Consider the following 23848-nt stretch of genomic DNA (forward strand, 5'->3'; position numbering starts at 1 on the left):
TTGTCAAGGACGTCAGATCCGCGTTACCCTTGATTTCCGTAGAAACCATGAAAACACCAGAGACTTTTTTGTATTTTATTAGACAAGCAAGCAACTGTTTGGATATACATTTATCAACAGAAACAATCATTGTTATACAGAAACACGGTTAGTCGTATTGTTTGAAACGCTTGTTTTCTTGATTTACCATGTTTTTACCACACCTCAGAGACACACTATTTTGTCAAGTGGCTAACAGAGTAACGTTATAACATAACTCTCAACACACTCAAATGTGTTTAGTATGATTGTTTTAAGCATTTAAAATAGGGCTGCAACGACGCGACATCGACTACGAAAATACGTCGAAATGCATTGACGCGTCGGCGTCACATTATTTACGTTCTAGAATAGAACAGAAGATATAGAATAATGGCGGCTTCTGCTCCCGGACATAGTGAAAATGATAATTTATCATATAAAGCCAGACCGCGACATTCAAAAGTGTGGGAGTACTTTAAACAGAAGCCGAATAAAACTGTGCTTTGTTTGCTCTGTAACGCCGATTTCACACTGCACGCAGTGGCAGAGCAGAAGCTGTGTGTGTGGTGAGCTGGAGCCGCACGCGCCCGTTGGGCTTTCACACTGCCAGTGTTTGTCTCACGCAGCTGAACCGTGGCGTGTGTATTGCAAATACAGACAAATATTGTCCATTCGGTCACATTTTCCGGTGTTCTTCTCCGACCCCAGTACGTCTCGTGCTTTTATTTATTATGGGCTGCATATATCTGCTGCAAATGCGACCTGGTTCCCCTCTGTCCCAAACACACATGCATATATAACATGCTGTATATAGGTAGTTTACATGATTAAAGTCACATTAAAGTGAAGATATGCCTCTAGTTTTAATCATTTAAATGTGTCCTTGAAGTTTGGGCAAAAACTTCTGGCAGCTTTAGTCGTTGTTTATGCACATATATCTTCAAAATAGACGACTAGTTATACATTAAAACTATGCTGAAAGCTCCAGTATGTGAACCTTTTGCAGATAAATACAAGTGCATTTTCGTTTACTATTGACACAAATCAATAAGTAAATCATATTCAACTATTATAGTAAACAACTTTTCCTAATTATGCCTACTCTGTATACATTTTATGATGAATAGTATCATTAGTTATTCATAATGTTTAAAATGCTTCTTGTGTTCATATATTTCATTATAAAATGGCTTAAAGGGTTAGTTCACCCAAAAATGAAAATTCTGTCAGTAATTACTCACCCTCATGTTGTTCCAACCATGTAAGACCTTCGTTCATCTTCGGAACATAATTTAGTATATTTTTGATGAAATCTGAGAGCTGTCTCACTCCTCCATAGGCTTTCAGAGGGAATGAAACTTGATGGCCCAGAATAGTAAGTAAAAACGTCATTTAAGGAGTCCAAATGACTACAGTGGCTCTGTATTAATTCTATCATGTGACGAAAATACTTTTTGAGCGGAAAAACAACAAAAATAACAACTTTATACCACTATTATTGTTGTTCAATTTGAGCCTCTGACGAGAGTTTGCGGGAGTGCCACGACGCATGCGCGAGAACTGAGATTACGGCGTTCTTCTTCTACTACGCTTGTTACTGGCTGCTCACTCTTTCGGAGTAGGGTTAATCTCAGTTCTCGCGCATGCGTCGTGGCACTCCCGCGAACTCTCGTCAGAGGCTCAAATTGAACAACAATAATAGTGGTATAAAGTCGTTATTTTTGTTGTTTTTTCCGCTCAAAAAGTATTTTCGTCGCATGATAGACTTAATACAGAGCCACTGTAGTCATTTGGACTCCTTAAATGACGTTTTTACTTACTATTCTGGGCCATCAAGTTTCATTCCCTCTGAAAGCCTATGGAGGAGTGAGACAGCTCTCAGATTTCATCAAAAATATACTAAATTATGTTCCGAAGATGAACGAAGGTCTTACATGGTTGGAACAACATGAGGGTGAGTAATTACTGACAGAATTTTCGTTTTTGGGTGAACTAACCCTTTAAGTACACTACCCTTCCTGAAATACAATTAATATTGTCATCGTTCATTGATTTTTATGTTAAAATAATATACAAATTCACTACCCTCTTTGAAATACAATAATCTGGAAAAAAGAATCATCAGATGAATCTGGAAAAATAATCGTTAGATTAGTCGACTAATCGAAAAAGAATCGACAGATTAGTCGACAGAAAAAATAATCGTTAGTTGCAGCTCTAATGTAAAACAGCGCTGCGTTCCCCCACACACACAACGAAAAGAGCGGAAGCGGCGACATATGCAGAATAAAAGCTCAGAGATGGTGTTTGGCGCAGGTCTCTCTCATTAGCATTCGCTCACAAGGGCTCGCGCGTCCTGCTTCATACCACCATAAAGCTAATAAAACTTTAAAACATTCACTCATTCATGAACATGATTTCCCATCGGATTCCTTTCCATCAGCTGTGGAGGTGAAGAGTCAAGACTACAACTCCCATGATTCCGACCTCTAGTGGTGAAACTTACATACTGTGCCTTTAAGTTTAAGATTTTCATTTAATATTTGTGTTTTAATTTATTTTAAAATTTATTAAAATAACCAAAACATGTTTAATTTTTTTAGTTAACCCCGTCCTTCGGATGAGACTTTAAACCGAGGTCCTGACTCTCTGTGGTCATTAATAATCCCATCGATAAAGAGTAGGGGTGTAACCCCAGCATCCTGGTCGAATTTGCCCATTGGCCCCTGTCCATCACGGCCTCCTAATCATCCCCATATACTGATTGGCTCCATCACTCGGCTGTCAGCTGGTGTGTGGTGGGCGTTCTGGCGCAATATGGCTGCCGTCGCATCACCCAGGTGGTGCTGCATATCGGTGGTGGAGGAGATTCCCCCCTTCTATGTAAAGTGCTTTGAGTGCCTAGAAAAGCGCTATATAAATGTAACAAATGATTATAATTATTATTATTATAGTTAACAATAGCAACACTGACTAGATTAACCGATTCATTAAAAAGATCCAACCACCTTTAACGACAGTTTTGTCCATGAATATGACATCACTACTTCTGTCATGCATGTTCATGACCATGCAAAGCATAGCTTGAGAAAATATAAAGATTGAATAATGTCTTGAATTTCAGTCTGTTTGTCACATAAAACTATTGTATGGCTTCAGGAGATGTGTAGTATCACCATCATAATTAAAGTACTTGCAGCAAGTTCCTAGATTTGTACTATCTGTAGTGCTTTCTGGAGAGAGACATTTTTTAAAAGGGTTTTAAGATGGCTAATGGGAGCATAGGCCATTATTTAGTTTAATGCTTGCTTGCAGATACACTGTGGGATTTCTGGCATTGCCTGAAGCTCTAACCACTGTCAGTTGTTCATCTTTGGATAACTGCAGGTGCTGTGTCAGCCTGGGCTAGATGTGGTTAGGAACATGAAGAGTGAATTATTGCCAGCATGAGGGGGCTCAGACTTAACGTCTGACTGCTGTTTAGTGCTAGTTATGCAACTAATGGACAGACAGGGTTCATTTGTTCATCGGCATGTGTTTGGGGCCACGTCTTGTAGTGGCTCATTGACCGTGGATACAAGGCAAGCTAATGAAATGTTCTCCATTATGTCTTCCATGTTCTATCCTGCTTTAAATGACCTCGATTAGTGTGCGTTTGGTGTGCACAACCGCTGACCTGTCCTTCATTTTGGACACATGAATCTATTACGTGCACTTTAATTTCAGAACATACGTCTGGCAATAAATTCATATTGTCTTAAATATGTTTGTGCGTACTTGTGTACGTGCCCTTTTATGGGCCGTGGAAGGCAGAAACATTAGATGGCTTAGCTGACAATTGTGTGTAGACAATGAGAAAAGGACCTCCTATTTAAAGTCAGATGTTGACATATCTTGCACAGCCACAATGCCGTATTTATATTTCAATAGGCAATAAAGATCTATTAGTGCTGGAAATGAAGGACTTTGTGGATTCATATTTCCTACAGATAAAAAGGATGCTGTCTCAGTCAGGTTAATAACACTAAATTAGACAATGCACAGATACAGAGAGGGCAGTTTCCCATCTTTCAACTGTCAGTCATGGTCTTGACTTGACTGGTGTATGACTTTGATCTCTGGATCCAATTGTGGTGTTTAGTCATTACCTGATCTGCTCATTCAGAGGCATCCAGAGATATGTTGGGTTTTAAAAGGGCAGCCATTTACAATACTGTTCAAAAGCTTGGGGTCGGTAAGATTTTAAAATGTTAGTCTCTTATGCTCACTGCTCACCAAGGCTGTGCTTATGTGACCAAAAAATACAGTCAAAACATTGCAAATGTGAAATATTAATACAATTTCAAATAACGGTTTTCTATCTTAATATGTTAACTTAAAATATATTTTATTCCTGCGATGCAAAGCTGAATTTGAGCATCCATTACTTCAGTCTTCAGTGTCACATGATTCTTCAGAAATCCTTCAAATATTTGGTGCTCATTATCAATGTTGAAATCTGATGAATTGAAAGTTCAAAAGAACAGCATTTATTTGGAATCTTTTGTAACATAAATATCTTTCTTGTCACTTTGATCAATTTAATGCATCCTAAAATTTTGAAAGTATGAAAAAAATGTTTTCTGACCTAAAACTTTTGAACGGTATTGTAAATGTACGGTAAATGTAAAGGGTTCATATAACCATTTTAAAACGCTGTCACTGGTTTCGGTGTTACTAGAAGAGAAAATGTCTGGAGTCTCTTTGTACTCTGGCCAAAGTAAATCATGCTGATTTAGTTACAATCTTTCATAGATTCTTATTCAAAGTCACTTCCTGCTTAGTTGTTCTATCTATTATTAAAGGGTTAGTTCACCCAAAAATGAAAATTAATCCATAATTGACTCGCCCTCAAGCCATCCAAGGTGTAAATGGGTTTCTTCCTTTAGACGAATACAATCTGAGTTATATATATAAAAAAATGTCCTGGTTCTTCTAAGCTTTATAATGGGAGTGAATAGTAACTGAGAATTTGAAGCCCAAAAAAGTGCATCCATCCATCATAAAAGTAATCCATACGACTCCATTCAGGGGGTTAATAAATCACTAGCTTCCGGTAACGTCTGTCCATGCGTTCACGAGAGAGTCGAGTTCCGGCATAGGACGTTAGGCGTACCGTAAGCTTTGATGGCTCTCGCGGGTCAAACACACAGGGCTGAACAAACTCAAGCTCCTCTGACATTTCTCTTTCAAAAATTGTCATTTTCGACTTCTAATTTTGTGACTGGTGTTTGGTTTTACTCTATCCTCTGCGTTTCCACCTTCGTCAATATGTCATGCGTCGGATCTAGGCATGTGCCGGTATCAAATTTTCATGTTGCGATTAATTGCTGAAGCTTTTATCACGGTATACGGTATTATCACGATATTGAAATAAGTTGCAAAAAAAGTGTTGTCATACTATAAACAGGTTTAATAACTTTCTTGTAACAAAAGAACCAAACATTTAAATACAATGAAGCAATACACAAAAATGTATAAAGTAAACAAATATTTAAAACAGATTAAAGTGCAAAATAATTATAAAGAACAATAGGTATGCTGAAATGTACATTTACCTAAGATTAATACATGCTTTAGAAGTATTTTTCATTGTCAGTTTGTCAATGAATGAACTAATTTTAAATACTGGAGCCTTGTAAAGTGTGTGATTGAACAACAGTCAGAACATATTCAAACAATATCTAGGGCATGTAATTTAGTCCAGATTAAAATATAAAATGCTCAAGTTTGAAAATGAATAGCCTTAAGTCTTTAAGTATTAAGTATTAGGTTATGTGATGAGCGGGGAAACGGCTGCATTTCTGCTGTTCCGTCAGCGCCCTCTGCTGTCAAAGAGTGAATGTGCACTTCAGCGCCTTCATTCCGCCATGTGCTCAGCTCACGCACGGTCTATTTACATCATTGCGCGTTCCTCTTTGACGTGTTGTTAATTTTAAACGGTTGATGGGTAAAGTATTCTTAAAATTCATTTAAAAAATCTGAATAATTCGTAATAAATAATTATTCATTATTTTGAAGTGCCCACGATAACAATATTGAGCATGTTCACTATTGCGGTATATCGTATTACCGTTTACCGGCACATGTCTAGTCGGATCAGAGGTCACTCTTCTGCCGGAACACAACTTGAGTCTAGTTTATAAAGTTATAAATATGGATATTTTTCTTACAAATGGCCTTTATTAAAGCTGCACTATGCAACTTTTCCGTGCGCTAGAGGTCGCCTGTTCAAAACAAAGGCGTAGTTTGATGACACCACAGTTGAGTGCAGAATCTTGGGACATGTGGTCTTCACCTCACAGCTGATGGAAAATAATCGGGATAGGACTCGGGCAGTGTTGCCAACTCTCGCGAGACAAATAAGCAACCGCAGCTTCAAAAACAAAGCCCAATATTATTATATTATTTATTATTATTATAATATTATTTATAATAAATTATTTTTATCAATAAATGAGCCTGCAACATATTAAACTGAAACCTCTCGGAGTTTGAAAAGCAAAAACAATGTGATTTTACAAAAATCATCAAGTTGCAATAAAGGACACACAATATCCTCCGATCAACTCTGAACAGAAGAGGTTTGGAAAAAAAAAAAGTGACATGAAGGCCAATTATGGTAACCCATAGTCGAAGTTAGTGCACACATATTAGGGGCAGTGAGTAGTGAACACACACACACTGCAAACCTTGAAAAAGATAAGCCCTACATCTCAATGTGCTCATAGTTGCATAGTTGCACATATAGTTCAGATATAAACACTGGTGTCTATGGTCGTGATCAAAATAGAGCAAATCACCTTTTCAAATAACTATTGCTTTGATTCCATCGTTACACCACTGGTGGCGACAAGTGACTGTTTAAAAATTTATTTCATTGAATCATTCATTCAAAAACTCTTATTCATCCAGCAATGAAGCAAGTGAAGTATTTATAAGTGAGTCATTGAATCATTCACTCAAACCATAAAAAATAAAAAAAAATCATTAAACATTTTAAATAGACTGCAGCGATTAACATTTTTTCATAACCTCTAGTAACTTATGTTGTTTAGTTGTCTGTTCAGAATGGTGGGAGAATTGTGGTATCAGTTTGAAACAAAAAAATTGTGATTCTCAATTTATCCAGAATCGCGCAGCTCGCCATATAAATAATACTAATTAAGTATAAATAATACTAAAATAACACGTGTCAATGGTGCGTGAATTGACAAAGCTTACCGGCCATAATTATGTTTTACCAATATATATATATATATATATATATATATATATATATATATATATATATATTAATATTATAAAAATATTAATAATATTATAAAAATATAATATAAAAAAAAGAAAAAACTGCAAAACAAACATTGTGTCACCTGTAACATCATATACATATAACATATAACTGCTTCTGCAATAAAAATATGATGGCACATTGTGATTTTTGTTCCTAATATTTTACAGATGCACGATATATCGGCCGCCATATCTGTATATATGTTAATTTTAAATGTTTTCGTTATCGGCCTGATAAGAAAATGTGTCCGATAAATAATGGATTATTTCCTTCAGCTGAGACACTTCAGATGCGCACTGTTCACCATGATGGGTTTGAATTGCTTGAAATATGATTGAAATCACTTCCAAAAAGGGAAATACAGTTCAGTGCAACATGTGCAGCGCAAGTCTATGATATAGGCATAAAATTATAATGAGAACATGATTATAATTGTGTGTTTGGGACATGGCTTTAATGGTGAGACTTTTGTGTTTTCGCAATCAGGCTCTCAAAAATTATATAAAATTTAGATTTATCAAATTTAAAGAATTATTGGTTATCGTATCGGCCAAAGTTTTCATATCAGTGCATCCCTATAATATTTTCATTTTGGTTGCTTAATGCAAGGAATATTTAATGTGTTAGCACAGTTTTAGAGAGAGAACGTTTTTTTTCTAAATAGACATAAATTAAAATGTAATTATAGCTCTGAGTGTTCTCACATTGTCTTAAAATGAATATTCAGTATAATTAACATATTGTCTTTTCCCCCCTCGTTTTCTGTCATTTCAGGGCACCAATGCCTCTGCTCTGGAGAAAGACATTGGTCCAGAGCAGTTTCCCATTAATGAACACTACTTTGGATTGGTCAACGTAAGTATCACACAGCGCCAGACTAACCCTAAGACAGACACATGGCTTCACACGTGAGCCAGTGTTGTGAAGACATGGTTAGGGGGCACAGAATAAACACATGGTAACAGTTTGCATATTTGTTTAGTGAAATATTGAGTAGCTCGGCTTTCCCATTTGTGTGCATGTTATCATGCCATGTTGTATTGCTTAACAACATTGTTGTAAATGAAGGACATCGAAGCAAAACAACCAGCTTGAGTGTTTTTCTGAACTAGTGAAAAAGCACAGTTCACAACCTTTGGCAGCCATCTTTATTTGTTGTTTTCCAGAGAACGAGCGGTTGATTTGTACTCTTCTGCAAAATATATTAGCATGTGATTTTCACTGCAGAACAGGGCAGCTTGACAACGCAGTATTTATTCCTACTGCCATTAGCGCATCTGCTTTGATTAATGAACATGTTACTGTTCAGCCTTGAAGCTGAATCTTTCAGGTCAAGCTGCCTCTTGTTTTGACAGAACAGTAAATTCAGTATGGAGATCCACGGAAATCAGGTCACAGTTATTATTTTTCTTGATATTAGCTTATTAAGATTAGGAGGAGAGCCACAAAAATTAGGTCACAGTTATTATTGTTCCTTTTTTAGATTCGAAGGAGAATTGTCATTCTGGTCTAAAGAGAATTGCAAAAGGAAAGAACTGCTTTAATTTTAATTAAGGAGTTACTGCCATCGGAAGGGGATGAATTTTAATAAATAAGTTACTGCCATCGGAAGGTGATAAAAAACAAAGCAATTAAAGGTACTTAATGAGAGAATTGATTAGTATAAAATCAAATAATGTCTCTGAGTTTATATTAGGATGCTGCTTTAAAAGTGACGGCTTCTCTGACGGTGTGACCGATTTTACATACTGGTGCACATGAAGGAAATGCAAGATTGCATCTGTGTCCTGTCTCAATATAGGGATCAGGGTTAAACTGTGATTTTCGTCAATGAAGGTGAGATAAAAAAGAGGCGCCATAATGACAATTAAACAATTTTAATTAAAACATACTGTTACCAAGAAAAAAGTAAAGGTGATGATACATGGGGCAACTTTTTGAACAATGTTGATGGGCAGTGTTGCCGTCAATGGTCAATGAGGTGAGACACAGGGCCCATGGCCGATCTAAATGATCCAGATAGAATTTTGTTGCCCATTCTCAATGGGAAAGTGCCCAAGAAACATCGCTCGGCAACATTGCTCAAAAAAGGTGCCCGTGTATCATCACCTAAACATTGCAAAATACTAATCATGCACTAATAATGTGTCAAGTTAATAATATTTTTTTTTCAATGTGACTTGAAAACACATTTTTGAGGTTCAGCACATTTGCAAATAATTAAAGCCCCGATATACTCACGGCAAAGTTATTTTTCGTTCATCGCTCAAGCTGTGATCAGCAATATACTGTTACTCTGCTGAGAGTGGCGTTTAGATGAATATGTAAATATGTGCTGCTCGCTTTCCTCTCAATAACAAAATAAACGCACAAGAAAAATTAGAAAACGGCAAGCGTTTTTTTAATAAAGCATAATGCTGCGTTCACACCAAACGCGAATAGAGCGTCAAAATCGCGTCTACCGCATCTAGTTGGACGCTTGAAAATTTTGAATCCATTCGCGCGTCCACAGCGAATTGGATGCGCTTATAAATCGAGCATTTGAAGCGAAATAGACGCTCGTTCAAGGCGCCCCAGGAGAAATATGTCATAAAACACCACTCTTCATTTTTATTAAAAATATATATTAAACATTAATAGCCACACAAATGTGGTCCAGGCAACTCCTACATTATCTTCACTGCATGTATATTTAAATACCCTAAAAAAATCCTCTTTGCCCTCAGTCAAAACGATTTGGCGGACAACTAATTATAGATTCATGACACCAAAGATCGCCCGTTAGGCCGAATTCTATCTCCTGTTTAACCACTACAGAGACATCCGAGCCAGCGGCAAACGTCAGAAGGACTGGCCGAGGAAAGGCTGCTCTCGCCGGGGTCAATGAGTGCCCGGTGATCGCCTGGATCTCACAACTCCACAAACGCCAGATCATTTTTTTTAAATAGGCGCTCTCTTTATTAATAAATAACAGATTTGAGCTTTTAACAACTACATTCTATCCTGAAAAAGTCTTAAAACTAAATGTTATGACACAATAGTACAACCCCAAATCAGAAAAAGTTGGGACAGTATGGAAAACGCAAATAAATAAAAAAAGAAGTGATTTCTAAATTTACTTTGACTTGTATTTCATTGCAGACAATATGAACACAAAATATTTCATGTTTTGTCTGGTCAACTTCATGTCATTTGTAAATATGCATCCTTTCCTGTCATTCAGACCTGCAACACATTTAAAAAAAGTTGGGATAGGAGCAATTTAGGGCTAGTAATGAGGTAAAATGGTTAAATAATGATGTGATTTGAAACCGGTGATGTCAACAGGTGATTGTAATTATGATTTGGTACAAAAGCAGCATCCAAGAAAGGTCTAATCCTTTAGGAGCAAAGATGGGCCGAGGATCACCAGTTTGCCAACAAATACGTGAGAAAATTATTGAAATGTTTAAAAACAATATTCCTCAAAGAAAGATAGGAAGAGATTTTTGATGCACTGCATCAAGAATAGTCATTTATCTATAAGCGATATCACCACATGGGCTCAGGACTACTTTGGCAAACCTTTGTCAAGTACCACAATACGTAGTTACATCCACAAATGCCAGTTAAAACTGTACTGTGCCAAAAGGAAGCCCTATGTTAACAGTGTCCAGAAGCGCCGTCGACTTCTCTGGGCTCGGAGGCATCTGGGATGGACCATCACACAGTGGAAACGTGTACTGTGGTCAGATAAATCAGTATTTCAGGTATTTTCTGGGAGGAATGGACGCCGTGTGCTCCGGACCAAAGAAGAAAAGGATCATCCAGACTGTTACCAGCAACAAGTCCAAAAGCCAGGGTCTGTCATGGTATGGGGTTGTGTCAGTGCCCTTGGCAAAGGTAACTTGCACTTCTGTGAAGGCACCATTAATGCTGAAAAGTACATAGAGATTTTGGAGCATAATATGCTGCCTTCAAGAAGACATTTTTTCCAGGGACGTCCATGCATATTTCAACAAGACAATGCAAAACCACATTCTGCACACATTACAAAGTCCTGGCTGCGGAGGAAGAGGGTACGGGTACTTGACTGGCCTGCCTGCAGTCCCGACCTGTCTCCAATAGAGAATGTGTGGCGAAGACCCCGTACTGTTGCCCACCTTAAGACTTGTTTGCAGGAAGAATGGGACAAAATTACGCCTGAAACACTTCATCACTTGGTGTCTTCAGTCCCTAAACGTCTTTTAAGTGTTGTGAAAAGGAATGGCAACATTACAAAGTGGTAAATGCTTTACTGTCCCAACTATTTTTGAAATGTGTTGCAGGTCTGAATGACAGGAAAGGATGCATATTTACAAATGACATGAAGTTGACCAGACAAAACATGAAATATTTTGTGTTCATATTGTCTGCAATGAAATACAAGTCAAAGTAAATTTAGAAATCATTTCTTTTTTTTTCTTTTTTTCCCATACTGTCCCAACATTTTCTGATTTGGGGTTGTAGTATTTTATGCTGGGTTTCTCGTCACTTCACCACGTGACAGCAGCAAGCAGGCTCCTGATTGGTTAACGCAGCGTGAATTGACGCCAAAGTAAAAAAAATTAAACTCGGGTGTCAGACACGAATTCGCTTCAAACTAGGGCTGAACGATACATCGAATTTTCATCGTCATCGCGATATGAACTCCCGCGATGAACACATCGCAACTGACAGCCTGACACGATGAATAAGGGAAAACAGTTTACATGCGCCAATCTGAGTAACGTATTCTGAATACTTGGATTACTTCCACATTGAATTGCGTTTTATAAGTGTAGGAATGCGGCCATCAAATCCTGCTTACTAAACATATATTATAAAATATTTAGCTAACGTCAAACGGGGCCATCGGCTCTTGGGCTGGTAAATCAGCGTATAGGAGAATGTAAAGTTGCACGTCAACTAAGCAGGAGCACCGGCGGTGGTCGGCCAAAACACTTTTTTTTCTTTTTGTATGTGAAGCTGTTTTACGACACGAGTGAAGCACAAAGCTTTATTTACAAAATAAATAATAGGTTCGCAATTAAATGTTACATCACAGCCATGGAAACATAAGGATTCATGCCGAACGAGAGAGGAAGCTTTGTGTGGTGAGCCAAATTTCAGTTTGCTTGCGTTTTGTGCTCTGGTCACACGATTTTCCACGAATTTAACAATAGGTTTACTCAATTTTATTCTACTGGACATGGAATCTCTTATTTATTTTCCTAAATCCTCATTTACGTCTCTCACAGGGGATTAAACGTTTCTTCCTTGTTTGATTTATTTAGGAGTAGGCTATTCGCATCATTTACTGTGGTAAAGTAGAAAACGGAGTAGGACAGATACATTTTACTTCAAACTTTACTTTATTTAACACAGTTTGTGCTTGCTATTAGACTTGGTCAGGTTTTTGTGTGTAGCGTATTTCATTCACGTCGGAGATTTTTAGTTTCGCTTTCTCTCACAGCGCATAATCAAAAAAGCCTACGTTCTTGACCCTGCGGAAGATAATTTCGTTCTTCACATTTTACTACAAGTAGCCTATCAGTTTTGGAACATCAGGAGAAAACAAGAAGATATTAGAAAACGATGCTTCTTTCCTGCTCGTGTCATCCCTTTCAGCGCAAAGGCATAAGACGCACGCACGTCTGTGGGGAAATATAAAAAAAAGTTTATTTAACTAATATTTAACTTGTATTTATATTTAGATTATTTACAGATATTTATTTAAATGTTTTACAGGCTGTAGTATGTTGTTTCACTGACGGAAGTAGGCCTACTAAAATAAACACGCATGTTTGAGCCTTATATTTTTTATTTTCAAAATGTAGGCTATTTATTTGATGTATATATACACCTCAATCTCAATTAAATAGCCTACATTTTGAAAATAAAAAATATAAACAAATAATATATTTAACGAATATATATATTTTTATATAGCCTATATATATATTAATTTATATATATAATGGCTATATAAAAAAATATAGGCGTGCGTGCGTGTGTAGCCGCCACCCCCAACCACCGCGCCACACAGTTACACTGCAGTGTTATATTTCGTTCTCCCTTCTCTTTCTTTAATATGAAATGCTTTTTGAATTTCCAAGATAGAAACGCTTTATTGCCCTGGCTCTGTTATTCTGGCTCCATCTCTACCTCTAGCTCCCGCTGCTCCTCTTCCGACTCCATTGTGACTGATCACGCAAACCGTGCATTTTTTCGTTTTCATTTTGGGGCTTCTGAGAAATGCATCGAGTTGCCTTAATTTATTTAGAGAGTAAATAAACTCATGAAACAGAGAAGTATCGTTAATGTTATCCATTGATTTCAACAATGTAACTGTATTCTAAATATCAACTATTTAAATTGCAACTGTAACGGAATACAGTTACTCATAATATGTATTCTGAATACCTAATGCCAGTACATGTATTCCGTTACTGCCCAACACTGAACTCGACCTATTAAAGCACTAAGACATGGGAACAGTATACATTTCACATTTGAATATTTATCGCAAGTCATATCGTCATCGCAATATTAAACAATGTTATCGCACATCGCAGCTTTTCCTCATATCGTGCAGCCCTACTTCAAACGCATGAATGCACAAAAAGCACCACTCGCGCGTAACGCGCAAGACAGTCAATTCACGTCATTCGTGCGAACTGGACACACGAATGAGGCGGAATCGTGTCCAACGTGCCACGTGGAACGCGTCTATCGCGCCGCAGGACCTCCAGACGCACGTCAACGTGTCTTTACATTGAAATCACTCGGTCCAGACGCTCTATTCGCGTTTGGTGTGAACGCAGCATAAGAAAAGCATCTGATCATAGTAACGTGGATATGTTTGCACAAGCTCTGCAATACGGCACTCCAGTAAAGTCCCATCACGTTTATTTATATATCACTTTATACAATAGCTTAATATCAAGCAGCTTTACCGTATTAAACATGAAAAACATATAAAGCAGCTCTCCAGTGTGTTCATGGTTTCACTCGCGGATGTCTGACCTCGACAGACTGAACAGGAGAGATGAACCGTAAAAGATTTCCATGTTCAAGGGGCTATATGCGTTTTTCTGAAATTTAAACTCGCGACTGACACCTGTGGCCAAAAAACAGAACTGCTCTTATTTTCTGCTCGCTCTCGCAGCGGTGGTGACGTCACATCCGCAGACAGCGCGGGAAAAAACGACCCGCCAGAAAATAGGAAAAATAGGATACAGGCTTATAGGTGCACCCACTGTGAGCAGACAAGGTGTCAGTATGCTCATCAGGAGATGTTTGAGTCATAAATGGTAAAATAAAGAGGCTATTGTTGCATTTATTTTGGGGAAAAAGTTGCATATAGCCCCTTTAAAGAAGGTGGAGCCTCCGCGTACACCTACCTATCACGTAATTGCCACGGACCAATGGGATTAAAAAAGGTGTATACCAGCCATAGCAAACTTTTCCAGAAAGTACACTTTGGCAAGCTGTTTCAAACTTCCAAAACCAAGTTTGTTTTTGCCTGATTTTGTTTCAAAATTATGTCACATCAGTTAATTCTTCGATTTCACTTGAAATATATTGGGGCCCTTACATTTCGATTGGTGTGAAATGTTTTTTTATTGTGTTTTCATGATCAGTCATTGCTGTCACTTCTGAATACTCATGTCATAATCCTGACCCTCTTCTTCCGGCTATTTTCTGTCATCTCTCTGCTTTCGCTGTCAATAAAAATGCCAAAAAGCCCCAAGAACCATTTCATTGTCAGTGTGCGCTGACAGGAAAAGGCCTTTGGAAGGGCAACAATGCTCTGTTGTCACAATAACAGCAAGTGCTGCTCTCTTTCAGCCCATGCAGGTCATGTTTTTAAAGAGCATTTGATTCCACCATTTGGTTTTTCAGCCCTTTGATTTGCTTTTAGCAGTGAGCAGGGAGTTTTTCCATGTCTTTCTTGATTGTAAATGTCTTGTCTAGATCCACGTTTGTTTAACCCTTTGCCTGCTTTTTCCCTGGCGCACCTCCAGCATAGACTGTTCCAGATTTTATCTCTCCGTTTCATAGGTCAGATTTAATTGCGTCCCAAGTGTTCTTTGTCTGTTTCCCGCTCAAGAATTGATTAGCTCAACCTAAAAGAATTCCTCTCTTTGTGTCTTTTTCTCTAGTTTGGGAACACATGTTACTGTAACTCAGTGTTGCAGGCTCTGTATTTCTGCCGGCCATTCAGGGAGAATGTGTTGGCCTATAAAGTCCAGCAGAAGAAAAAGGAGAACCTTCTCACCTGCCTGGCCGACCTCTTCCACAGCATCGCCACACAGAAGAAGAAGGTGGGCGTGATCCCTCCCAAGAAGTTCATCTCACGCCTGCGGAAGGAGAATGGTGAGGAGTTGAGGTTTGGCGGGTTAACATGGCTTACTTAACCCCTGCTGATACATACTGTAACTACACCATTATGAAGACGAAAGCATCTTTCTCCCTTGACGTCCATTTAAAAGTAGCTGTGAAATTGCAACATATAATATATTGTTTTTACACAAACACACGTCCGGTTCGCTATCTTTGTGGGGACTCTCCATAGACGTAATGGTTTTTATACTGTACAAACTGTATATTCTCTCTTACACTTACCCTACCCTTAAAACCATAGCCCCGTTTCCACCAAAATTACCCGGAACAATTTGTACCAGGAACTTTTTTTCCCCCAGACCTGCTATTGTCTGCGTTTCCACTGCGGTCTAAAGTACCGTGAAGATTAGGCAAATTAGTCCAGAGACGTGGGACTGCACGTGACTGAGATTCAAGCAGCGCTGCTTTTGCTGGTTATGTATTGGTTTACTAAAGAGGTAATTAACAAAACTGCGGAAAAGAGACGAGCCCTGATACTAAAGCGTATTCTGAAAGCTCGTAAAGCTAGATTTAAAATAAGACAACGTATGTTATCAGCTATTACGGACATTGACCGTGAGATGGCAGAGACGAACGCGCGCCATCAGACAGAAAGAGCAAGACTGATATTTGCTGAACGCAGAACGATCCTCACAAAAGACTTTTAAAAATGCCTGTTGAAATAAAATGCTGCGTGAGCTCAACCAATCAGCATGTTCAACGCACAAGTCCCACCCCCGAAAGTTCCTGAACTTTGAAAAAGTACTACCTCGCAAGCAGGAACTTTTGGAGGGGGAAATATTTACTCGGAACTTCACTTAGATCCTGGTTCCTGCGGTCGAAACACACCGAGTACCACCCCAAAGTTACTAGTTCCTGGGGAAAGTTCATGCGGTGGAAACACTGCTTATGTGTGTCTGTGTTCATGTTTTTCTGTCCCGGTGGGGACTTCAACTTGAATGCACACTGACTCATGGGGACTCGTGTCACTGTGGGGACCTAAATTGAGGAAACAAGCTTATAAATCATACAGAATTCGTTGAGCCCTGTATTTCATTTTTTTTTTTTATGTTAAAATGCAGAAACTTTAGTGTGATACCCATCTGTCTGTGTCCATTAAGGTTGAAGTCCCCACCGGGATAGAATATAGACTGACACACACACACGCGTTTTGTGTTTTGCTAGTATTCGATTTTTTGGGATGTCACAGATTTTGGATGTTTTTCGGACTAGTTTTCCATTTTATTTTTCTGCATTCCGTTATTTTTCTGCATATCATTTAATAAAATGTTAATAATCAAAAGCTTGTCTAATATCAATTAAATTCATACAACTTTAATAGTGATTTATTACAATTTTAACAATAATAGTGTAATGAAATGGTGGTTTACAAAAATCGTCCCACAAACAAAGTCTTTAATTTGAATAATAAACACTCAGGATATATCTTAAAGGCACACTATGGAAGATTTTTGGATTAAAATATCCAAAAACCACTTGAACAATGTTATATATTTTGTTGATTTGTGTACTTACATTATCCCAAATGTTTCCAATAATGTTTAAATCCAGAGAAATCAGCTATTTTAACCAGGACATGGCCTTTCAATGACATCACACCCACGTAACCCTCAATTTATTTTGTAGAAACCATGGAAACACCAAAGACGCTTTAATATATTATGTGTTTTATTAGAGAGACGAGCAACTGTTTGGATACATTCATCGACAGAAAACGAATCATTGTTAAACAGCTCAACACAGTTAGTCTTATAGTTTAAATCTTGTTTTCTTGATTTACCATGCCTAATATCAATCCAGCTTACTGCAGAGTGCAAAAAGTGTCTCTTAGTAACACACTCAAATGTATCTAATATGATAAACCAGTGCTGCGTTCACCCACATTCGCATGAGCAAAGCGCTCGTCGACGGCAGAATAAAAGCTCCACTGATCTCGAGCCGCGTGCTGCGCTTGACTCACATCAGGGCGTCATCAAGCTACGCCTTTGTTTTGAATAAGCGACCTCTAGCAGCAAAAATTACATATTGTGCCTTTAAAACTAAACAGGAGAAAATATTAACCACATTATCTGAAACGCGAACTGACAAAGGAATGAACAAAACAGGGAATACTTATACACAGGTTTAATAAGGAAACCCAGCTGAAATCAGTAATCAAGCACGACAAACAAGAACTTAGCAAATATATAAACTAATACTGCACAGGAAACACAGGAACATGAACAAAATCATAATGAAACGTAACATAACTCTGTTTTATGTACTTATTTATTTTTTCCCCTAAAATCTGTTTTCATTTTTTTCAGGATTCATATGATTTATGGTTTTAAGATTTAAAACAAATTTATCATCAAAACTGTGGTAATCAAATTAATTAATAAAACGTACGATTCCGTCCACATTTTCCACATCTCAAAAATCATAGGACCCTAATTGTTGTGGTGCCATCAGCCAATCAGTGTCATCAGGACATATTTTTTTTCTGCAGCCCCAAATCATATTAATCACAATGCATTTACGGCTCAATGCAACTGAGTGGCCATAAACAAATTGGCAGATTTGAAATCACAATTCCTTTGAGCAGCTCAAAGTATTAAAGACCTCCTTGAAAATAATCTAGACGCTTGCACTTTTCTAAATGAATAGCACAACATCTCCTTTCTTCAACTTTATTTGAACTGCGATCTGTTTGATCCTAATCAGAATAGATGTCATATTTGGTTCTACCCATCTAATTTTGTGTCCCTGGAAATTCGAGAAACAACATGTTTTCAATGTTGACCGAATGATCGACACATTCACAAAAGAAAGACATATTGAACAGACTGTACTGTCCCCGTTTTCTTTCACATCAAGTTAAATATGCTGTCTGCTATGACTAAGCCATCTGTTGTCAAGCCAGAATCCCACAAAACTGCTAAAATATCCTCAGATACACACAGGTGATGTTGTAAGTATTTGCAGAAAAGCATGTTTATGAGAAGTTTAAAGTCGGCTTGTGTATCCAAAATAAAGTGTTTGATGGTAAATATGTTAGCATGATTTTCTAGGCAACTATTAGAGCTGTAGCTGGCATTCAGACAGGGGACTATGTGAAAAAAACATATCTGTGCACACTAACAGTAAGCCTCTGTGTGATATGCTGAATGAGAAGCAGGTGTAACAGATCAGGTGTGTGTGTTTTGAGGGAGAGGGGAGGGATAATATGTAGTATAAAAGAGGATTTGTTCTTCTTTCTCATTCCAGAAAAGGCTCTCTCTATGAATTGACAATACAGACCTCTATCAGAGAGACGTCACTTCACCAGCTACACACACTCACACAGAGTTAGCTATGTGATTGCACATGCCATGCATGCATGTACCAACATTGTGCTAAAATACCATAGTTCCTCTCAGTTCACGTGATCACACCATGTCCAAAAGGCTTTTACATTTCTAAATTCACCAAGTAAACTGATATGGATTGATATCTTATGTTACATGTTCTGGCTTTTCCTATAGACCTGTTTGATAACTACATGCAGCAGGATGCCCACGAGTTCCTGAACTACCTGCTGAACACGGTGGCTGACATCCTGCAAGAGGAGAAGAAACAGGAGAAACAGAATGGACGGCTGAAGAACAACGGCACTGCCATCGCCACGGACACCGAGCCAGAACAGAACAAGACCGAGCCCACCTGGGTTCACGACATCTTCCAGGGCACGCTGACCAATGAGACGCGCTGTCTCAACTGTGAGACGGTATGAGTGTTGTGTTACCTTAAGTGTTTGCTTCATACACAGATGTAAATGTTGTTAAAGGGCCAGATTTAATAACAGCCTGCGCCAGCGCAAATCCTCTTTTGGTGTTAAAAAAACTGCTCTCAGGATTTACTAAAGACACACAGTGAAGAATTAGCGCTGAAAAACGTGGACACAGTTATTTTTGCGGCTGACCTTATTGCAAATGCATTTGTAGGAGTTTCCCTTTCAGACGCAAAATTTATTGGAGGAGAGTATTTAAAGCAATCATGCAAGGTGATTTACTAAGGATTGCTCTCGTCAATTTACTGGTATTTGCGCCATTACTTACCAACCAAAGAAAGCACGTCTTAAACCAGATGCTAACTGGTAGATTGCGTTGATCATTATGTAAATGATCCGGCTACGTCTGTGTTCGTTAATTTGCGTGTCGTCAGTAGATTATGTGCAGAACTTTCCATTCCCATCTGCGCTTTTATGGGATTGCGCTCTCACGCTAATTTGCTTTGTTTAGTAAATTTGGATACTAAAATTACATAACCCTGGCCATTAATATTGGCCCCCTTGGTAAATATGGTAAGGCGGCTGTGAATATAAATCTGCATTGTTTATCCTTTTGATCTTTCATTCAAAATGCACAAAATTCTAACCTTTTATTGAAGTAAAACAATTGAAAGTGAAAATCTCATTATGAAATAAATGTTTTTCTCTAGTTCACTTTGGCCATAATTATTGGTACCCAATTATTGCATTGTCCTTTTCCCAAGATAACAGCTCTGAGTCGTCTTCTGTAACGCCTGATGAGTTTGGAGATCAGAGATCATTCGTTCATCCAGAACCTCTCCAGATCCTTCAGATTCCAGCTCTTCTCTTCAGTTCATCACTCATTTTCTACAGGGCTCAGGTCAGGAAACTGGGACGGCCATGGAAGAAGCTTTATTTTGTGCTCTGTCACACATTTTTGGATCATTGTCCTGATGGAAGATCCAACCACGGCCCATTATAAGATTTCTAGCAGAAGCGTCAGGTTTTGATTTTTTATCTGTTGGTATTTGCTAGAATCCTTGATACCATGAATCTGAACAAGATGTCCAGGACCTCCAGCAAAAAAATAGCCCCCAACATTAAAGATCCAGAGGTGTATTTAACCGTGGGCATGGGGGACTTCTTATCCCCGTTTGCTGTCAAAAAGCTCTTTTGTTAGTTGGATCTGACCACAGAACCAGGTCTCGTCTGAAGCTCCAGTCGTGTCTGACACTGAATATGCTGGAGTTTGTTTTTGGATGAGCGAGGAGGATTTTTCTGTAGATGCGGTTTGATAATAATTTTTTAGGCTTTCAACTAATCTCTGCAGTTCTCCAGCTGTGATCTTGGAGAGTCTTTGTCCACTCAAACTCTCCTCCTCGCATGCATAAGGACGCTATAGACACACGTCCTCTTCCAGGTAGATTTTCAACATCTTTAGTTGAGAGATTGAGACTTTCCTCCATTTTCAATTATTTTTCTTCAATGAAAGAATTTTGTTAGAATGTTAGAATTTTGTGATTTTTAGGGGCCAAGCACCAAAGGTGCGAAGGCACCTATTGAAACCGTTCCCGTCTTTTTTTCTTCCGCCATGGAAGTCTATGGCAGCCCATAGAACCGTATGGTAAAAAGTTGTGAAATTTGGCACACTACACTCTAAAAAAAAAAAGGTTCTATATTGCACCAAAAATGGTTCTTGGCTCGTAATCATAGGGGAACCTTTTTTAGTGCTATATAGCACCAATTTTGGTGCTTCAGTGGTTCTTCAGCGGTTCTTCAGAGGTTCTTCAGCGGTTCTTCAGAGGTTCTTCACCGGTTCTTTGACTAAGGTGCTATATAGCACCTCTGAAGAACCGCTGAAGAACCACTGAAGCACCAAAATTGGTGCTATATAGCACTAAAAAAGGTTCCCCTATGATTACGAGCCTTTTTTTTTAGAGTGTAATAGAGGACGGTCTGGTATGTCACCATGGTAATTTTGGTGTCTCTATCTCAATCCCTCTAGCGCCACCACCTGTCCAAATGTGTACTCATGTTTATGCTAATAACTTTTGAAACGTAAGGGCTAGAAACGAAATTCTTTTTTCCTCTAATTTCTGAGCTCATGCTAATTCGATTGCACCCTATGACGTCATTTTCCATCTTGAATATTTCCCCGCCATTTTCAATTAACCGAAAAACCTACTTTTGTGAACTCGTCCTAGACGGTTCATCCGATTTGCACGAAAATTGAACCAGATCATCTTCAGACGATGCTGACAAAAAATCTTACAAATCAACTTGATTCATCAAATCGTTTTCGATAAACGTGCAAACAAATTTTACGTAGCGGTTGCAAAAACACACTTAAGGCTATATCCCCGCAACACTTTATCGTGTTCAAACCAAACTTGGTACATGTCATCACAAGCATGACTTGAGGCAACATGCAGTGTTTCGGCGTAGCGCCACCTACTGGTCCGGAGATACAAAAAATGGCTGTTTTTGCTTGTAACTTTTGAACCGTTTGTCCGAAAATGATAAAAGTGGTCTCGTTAGATTCAGGAAGGCATGCCAAGTCTGATATTCAATTTTACCATATCGGCCATTTTGGCTGTCGGCCATTTTGAATTTTGTGCTAAAATACTATATTTTACAAACGCATTAGTCTATCGTTACGAAACTTGGTATGTGTCTTCCGCACCATGCTTTGAAGTACTCAAAAAGTTTTGGGCAGTGCCACCTTGTGGTCAAAGGTTATAACAAAATTTACAAACATGCTAATAACTTTTGATTAAATTAGCCTAGTTTAATGAAACTGGTCATAATACATTTATTGGCTCATGCCGAGAACATAGTTACTAATTTTGCCATATTTGGTCAAACATCCTGTCCTCAATGTTCTTATTTCAAAACCTACTTTTTCAAACTCATCCTAGACCGTTTGTCCAATTTCCACCAAAATCGAATCGTATCATCTTCAGACTGTGTCAACAAAAAGTTAGGGATTTTGTATCAATAGATGAAACCGTTTTTGTAAACCGCAGCGACGAAGTTGAGCCATGAAGCCAAAATGACTCTTGAGGCTGTATCTCTGCAACGCTTTGACATATTGGCATCAAACTTTGCATGTGTCATTGTTCCCTTATTCTGACCACACCACATCAATTTCGTATCTGTGCCACCTATTGGTCAAAAGTGATAAACCATTAACTTATATTATCAGTGACTCTATATATGATATTTCAGCCATTTTGCCTAATCTTCTTAAACTGTATAATTGTTCATTGTTGCAGTTGGTCTGACACTCTCAGACTACAATGCATTTTCAGCCTTTTGCTTAAAATCATCTTAAAACGTGATTAATTGCTCATTGCTCCAGTTGATCTGATACTGCCAGCCATTTTGGCATGTCTTGTCTTCTTCTTTGCGCTTGGCCCCGGTATTGCTGCTTGCAGCTATATTTTTGTTTTGTTTTTGTTTTCAATTGAAAGATCAAAAGGAGAAACAATGCAGATTTATTTTCACACCTGCCTTATCAAGGGTGCCAATATTAGAGGAGGGAACTCTACATATATAACAAGGATCTTATAAATATGTGTTAGTTCGTATTTTATCATTTTATTTATTTTTATTTAATGCAGCTGATGGAGCTATTTTACAGATTCTCTGTATTCCATGAGACAAAAATAAATATTGTACCATATTTATATTTGTTTTGTCTTGTGAAATATACAGTATACTTGTATCTGTTATTCAGCTTCTTCAGAGCAATACTACTGTACACAAGTAAACTTAATATAAAAAATATATATATATAAAAAATGCAAAACATCTAAATTCTAAAAGGGATATGTAATGTATGAGCAAAGCTGTATTTCATTTTTCAAAACCATCACAGTACTCTTCTGTTAGGCAGCCTCAGAAGGACAGTTTTTTTTTTTTTCAATGGTCTTATACAACGACATTCGATCACTCGTTTGAACTTTGCTGCCTGAGGAAAGAAACTGTGGCCCACTTTTCAGTCTTCTCTGTTGATTAACCTACTTTTTCTTTGCGTTAAGACAGCCACTCGACTCGACTCAACAGTGCTAACACGCCATCACACACCAGTGCTTTAACACATCCTCACTCACATCTTCTGCGAGACAACAGGAGACAATCAGGTCACCAGAGTTCAGCCCATTCACCTTAAACAGCTGAAACCAAAATGCGTGATAATCATCTTTGCAGAAATGAGTTCCCTCTATCTCTCTACCCCTTGAAGATGCTTGACAACTAAGATTGTCTCTGTGGGGAGGGAGATCAGAGTTTCTGAAGAGGTTTTGTTAATGGGG

General features: G+C 38.2%; 1 protein-coding gene across 2 annotated transcripts in view; it reads left to right on the forward strand.

The window, feature by feature from the left end:
- The window catches only part of usp46 (ubiquitin specific peptidase 46), a 35571-nt gene that overhangs the window by 2092 nt on the left and 9631 nt on the right, over positions 1-23848 (forward strand). For both annotated transcript variants that reach the window (XM_079830330.1, XM_079830331.1), the window contains 3 exons: positions 8132-8212; positions 15523-15736; positions 19267-19508. In XM_079830330.1, the coding sequence (XP_079686456.1) occupies positions 8132-8212; positions 15523-15736; positions 19267-19508 (537 nt within the window). The remainder of the gene's footprint in view (positions 1-8131; positions 8213-15522; positions 15737-19266; positions 19509-23848) is intronic.

This window comes from Gobio gobio (assembly GCF_949357685.1).
Source record: "Gobio gobio genome assembly, chromosome: 12".
In the NCBI taxonomy this organism is placed as follows: domain Eukaryota; kingdom Metazoa; phylum Chordata; class Actinopteri; order Cypriniformes; family Gobionidae; genus Gobio; species Gobio gobio.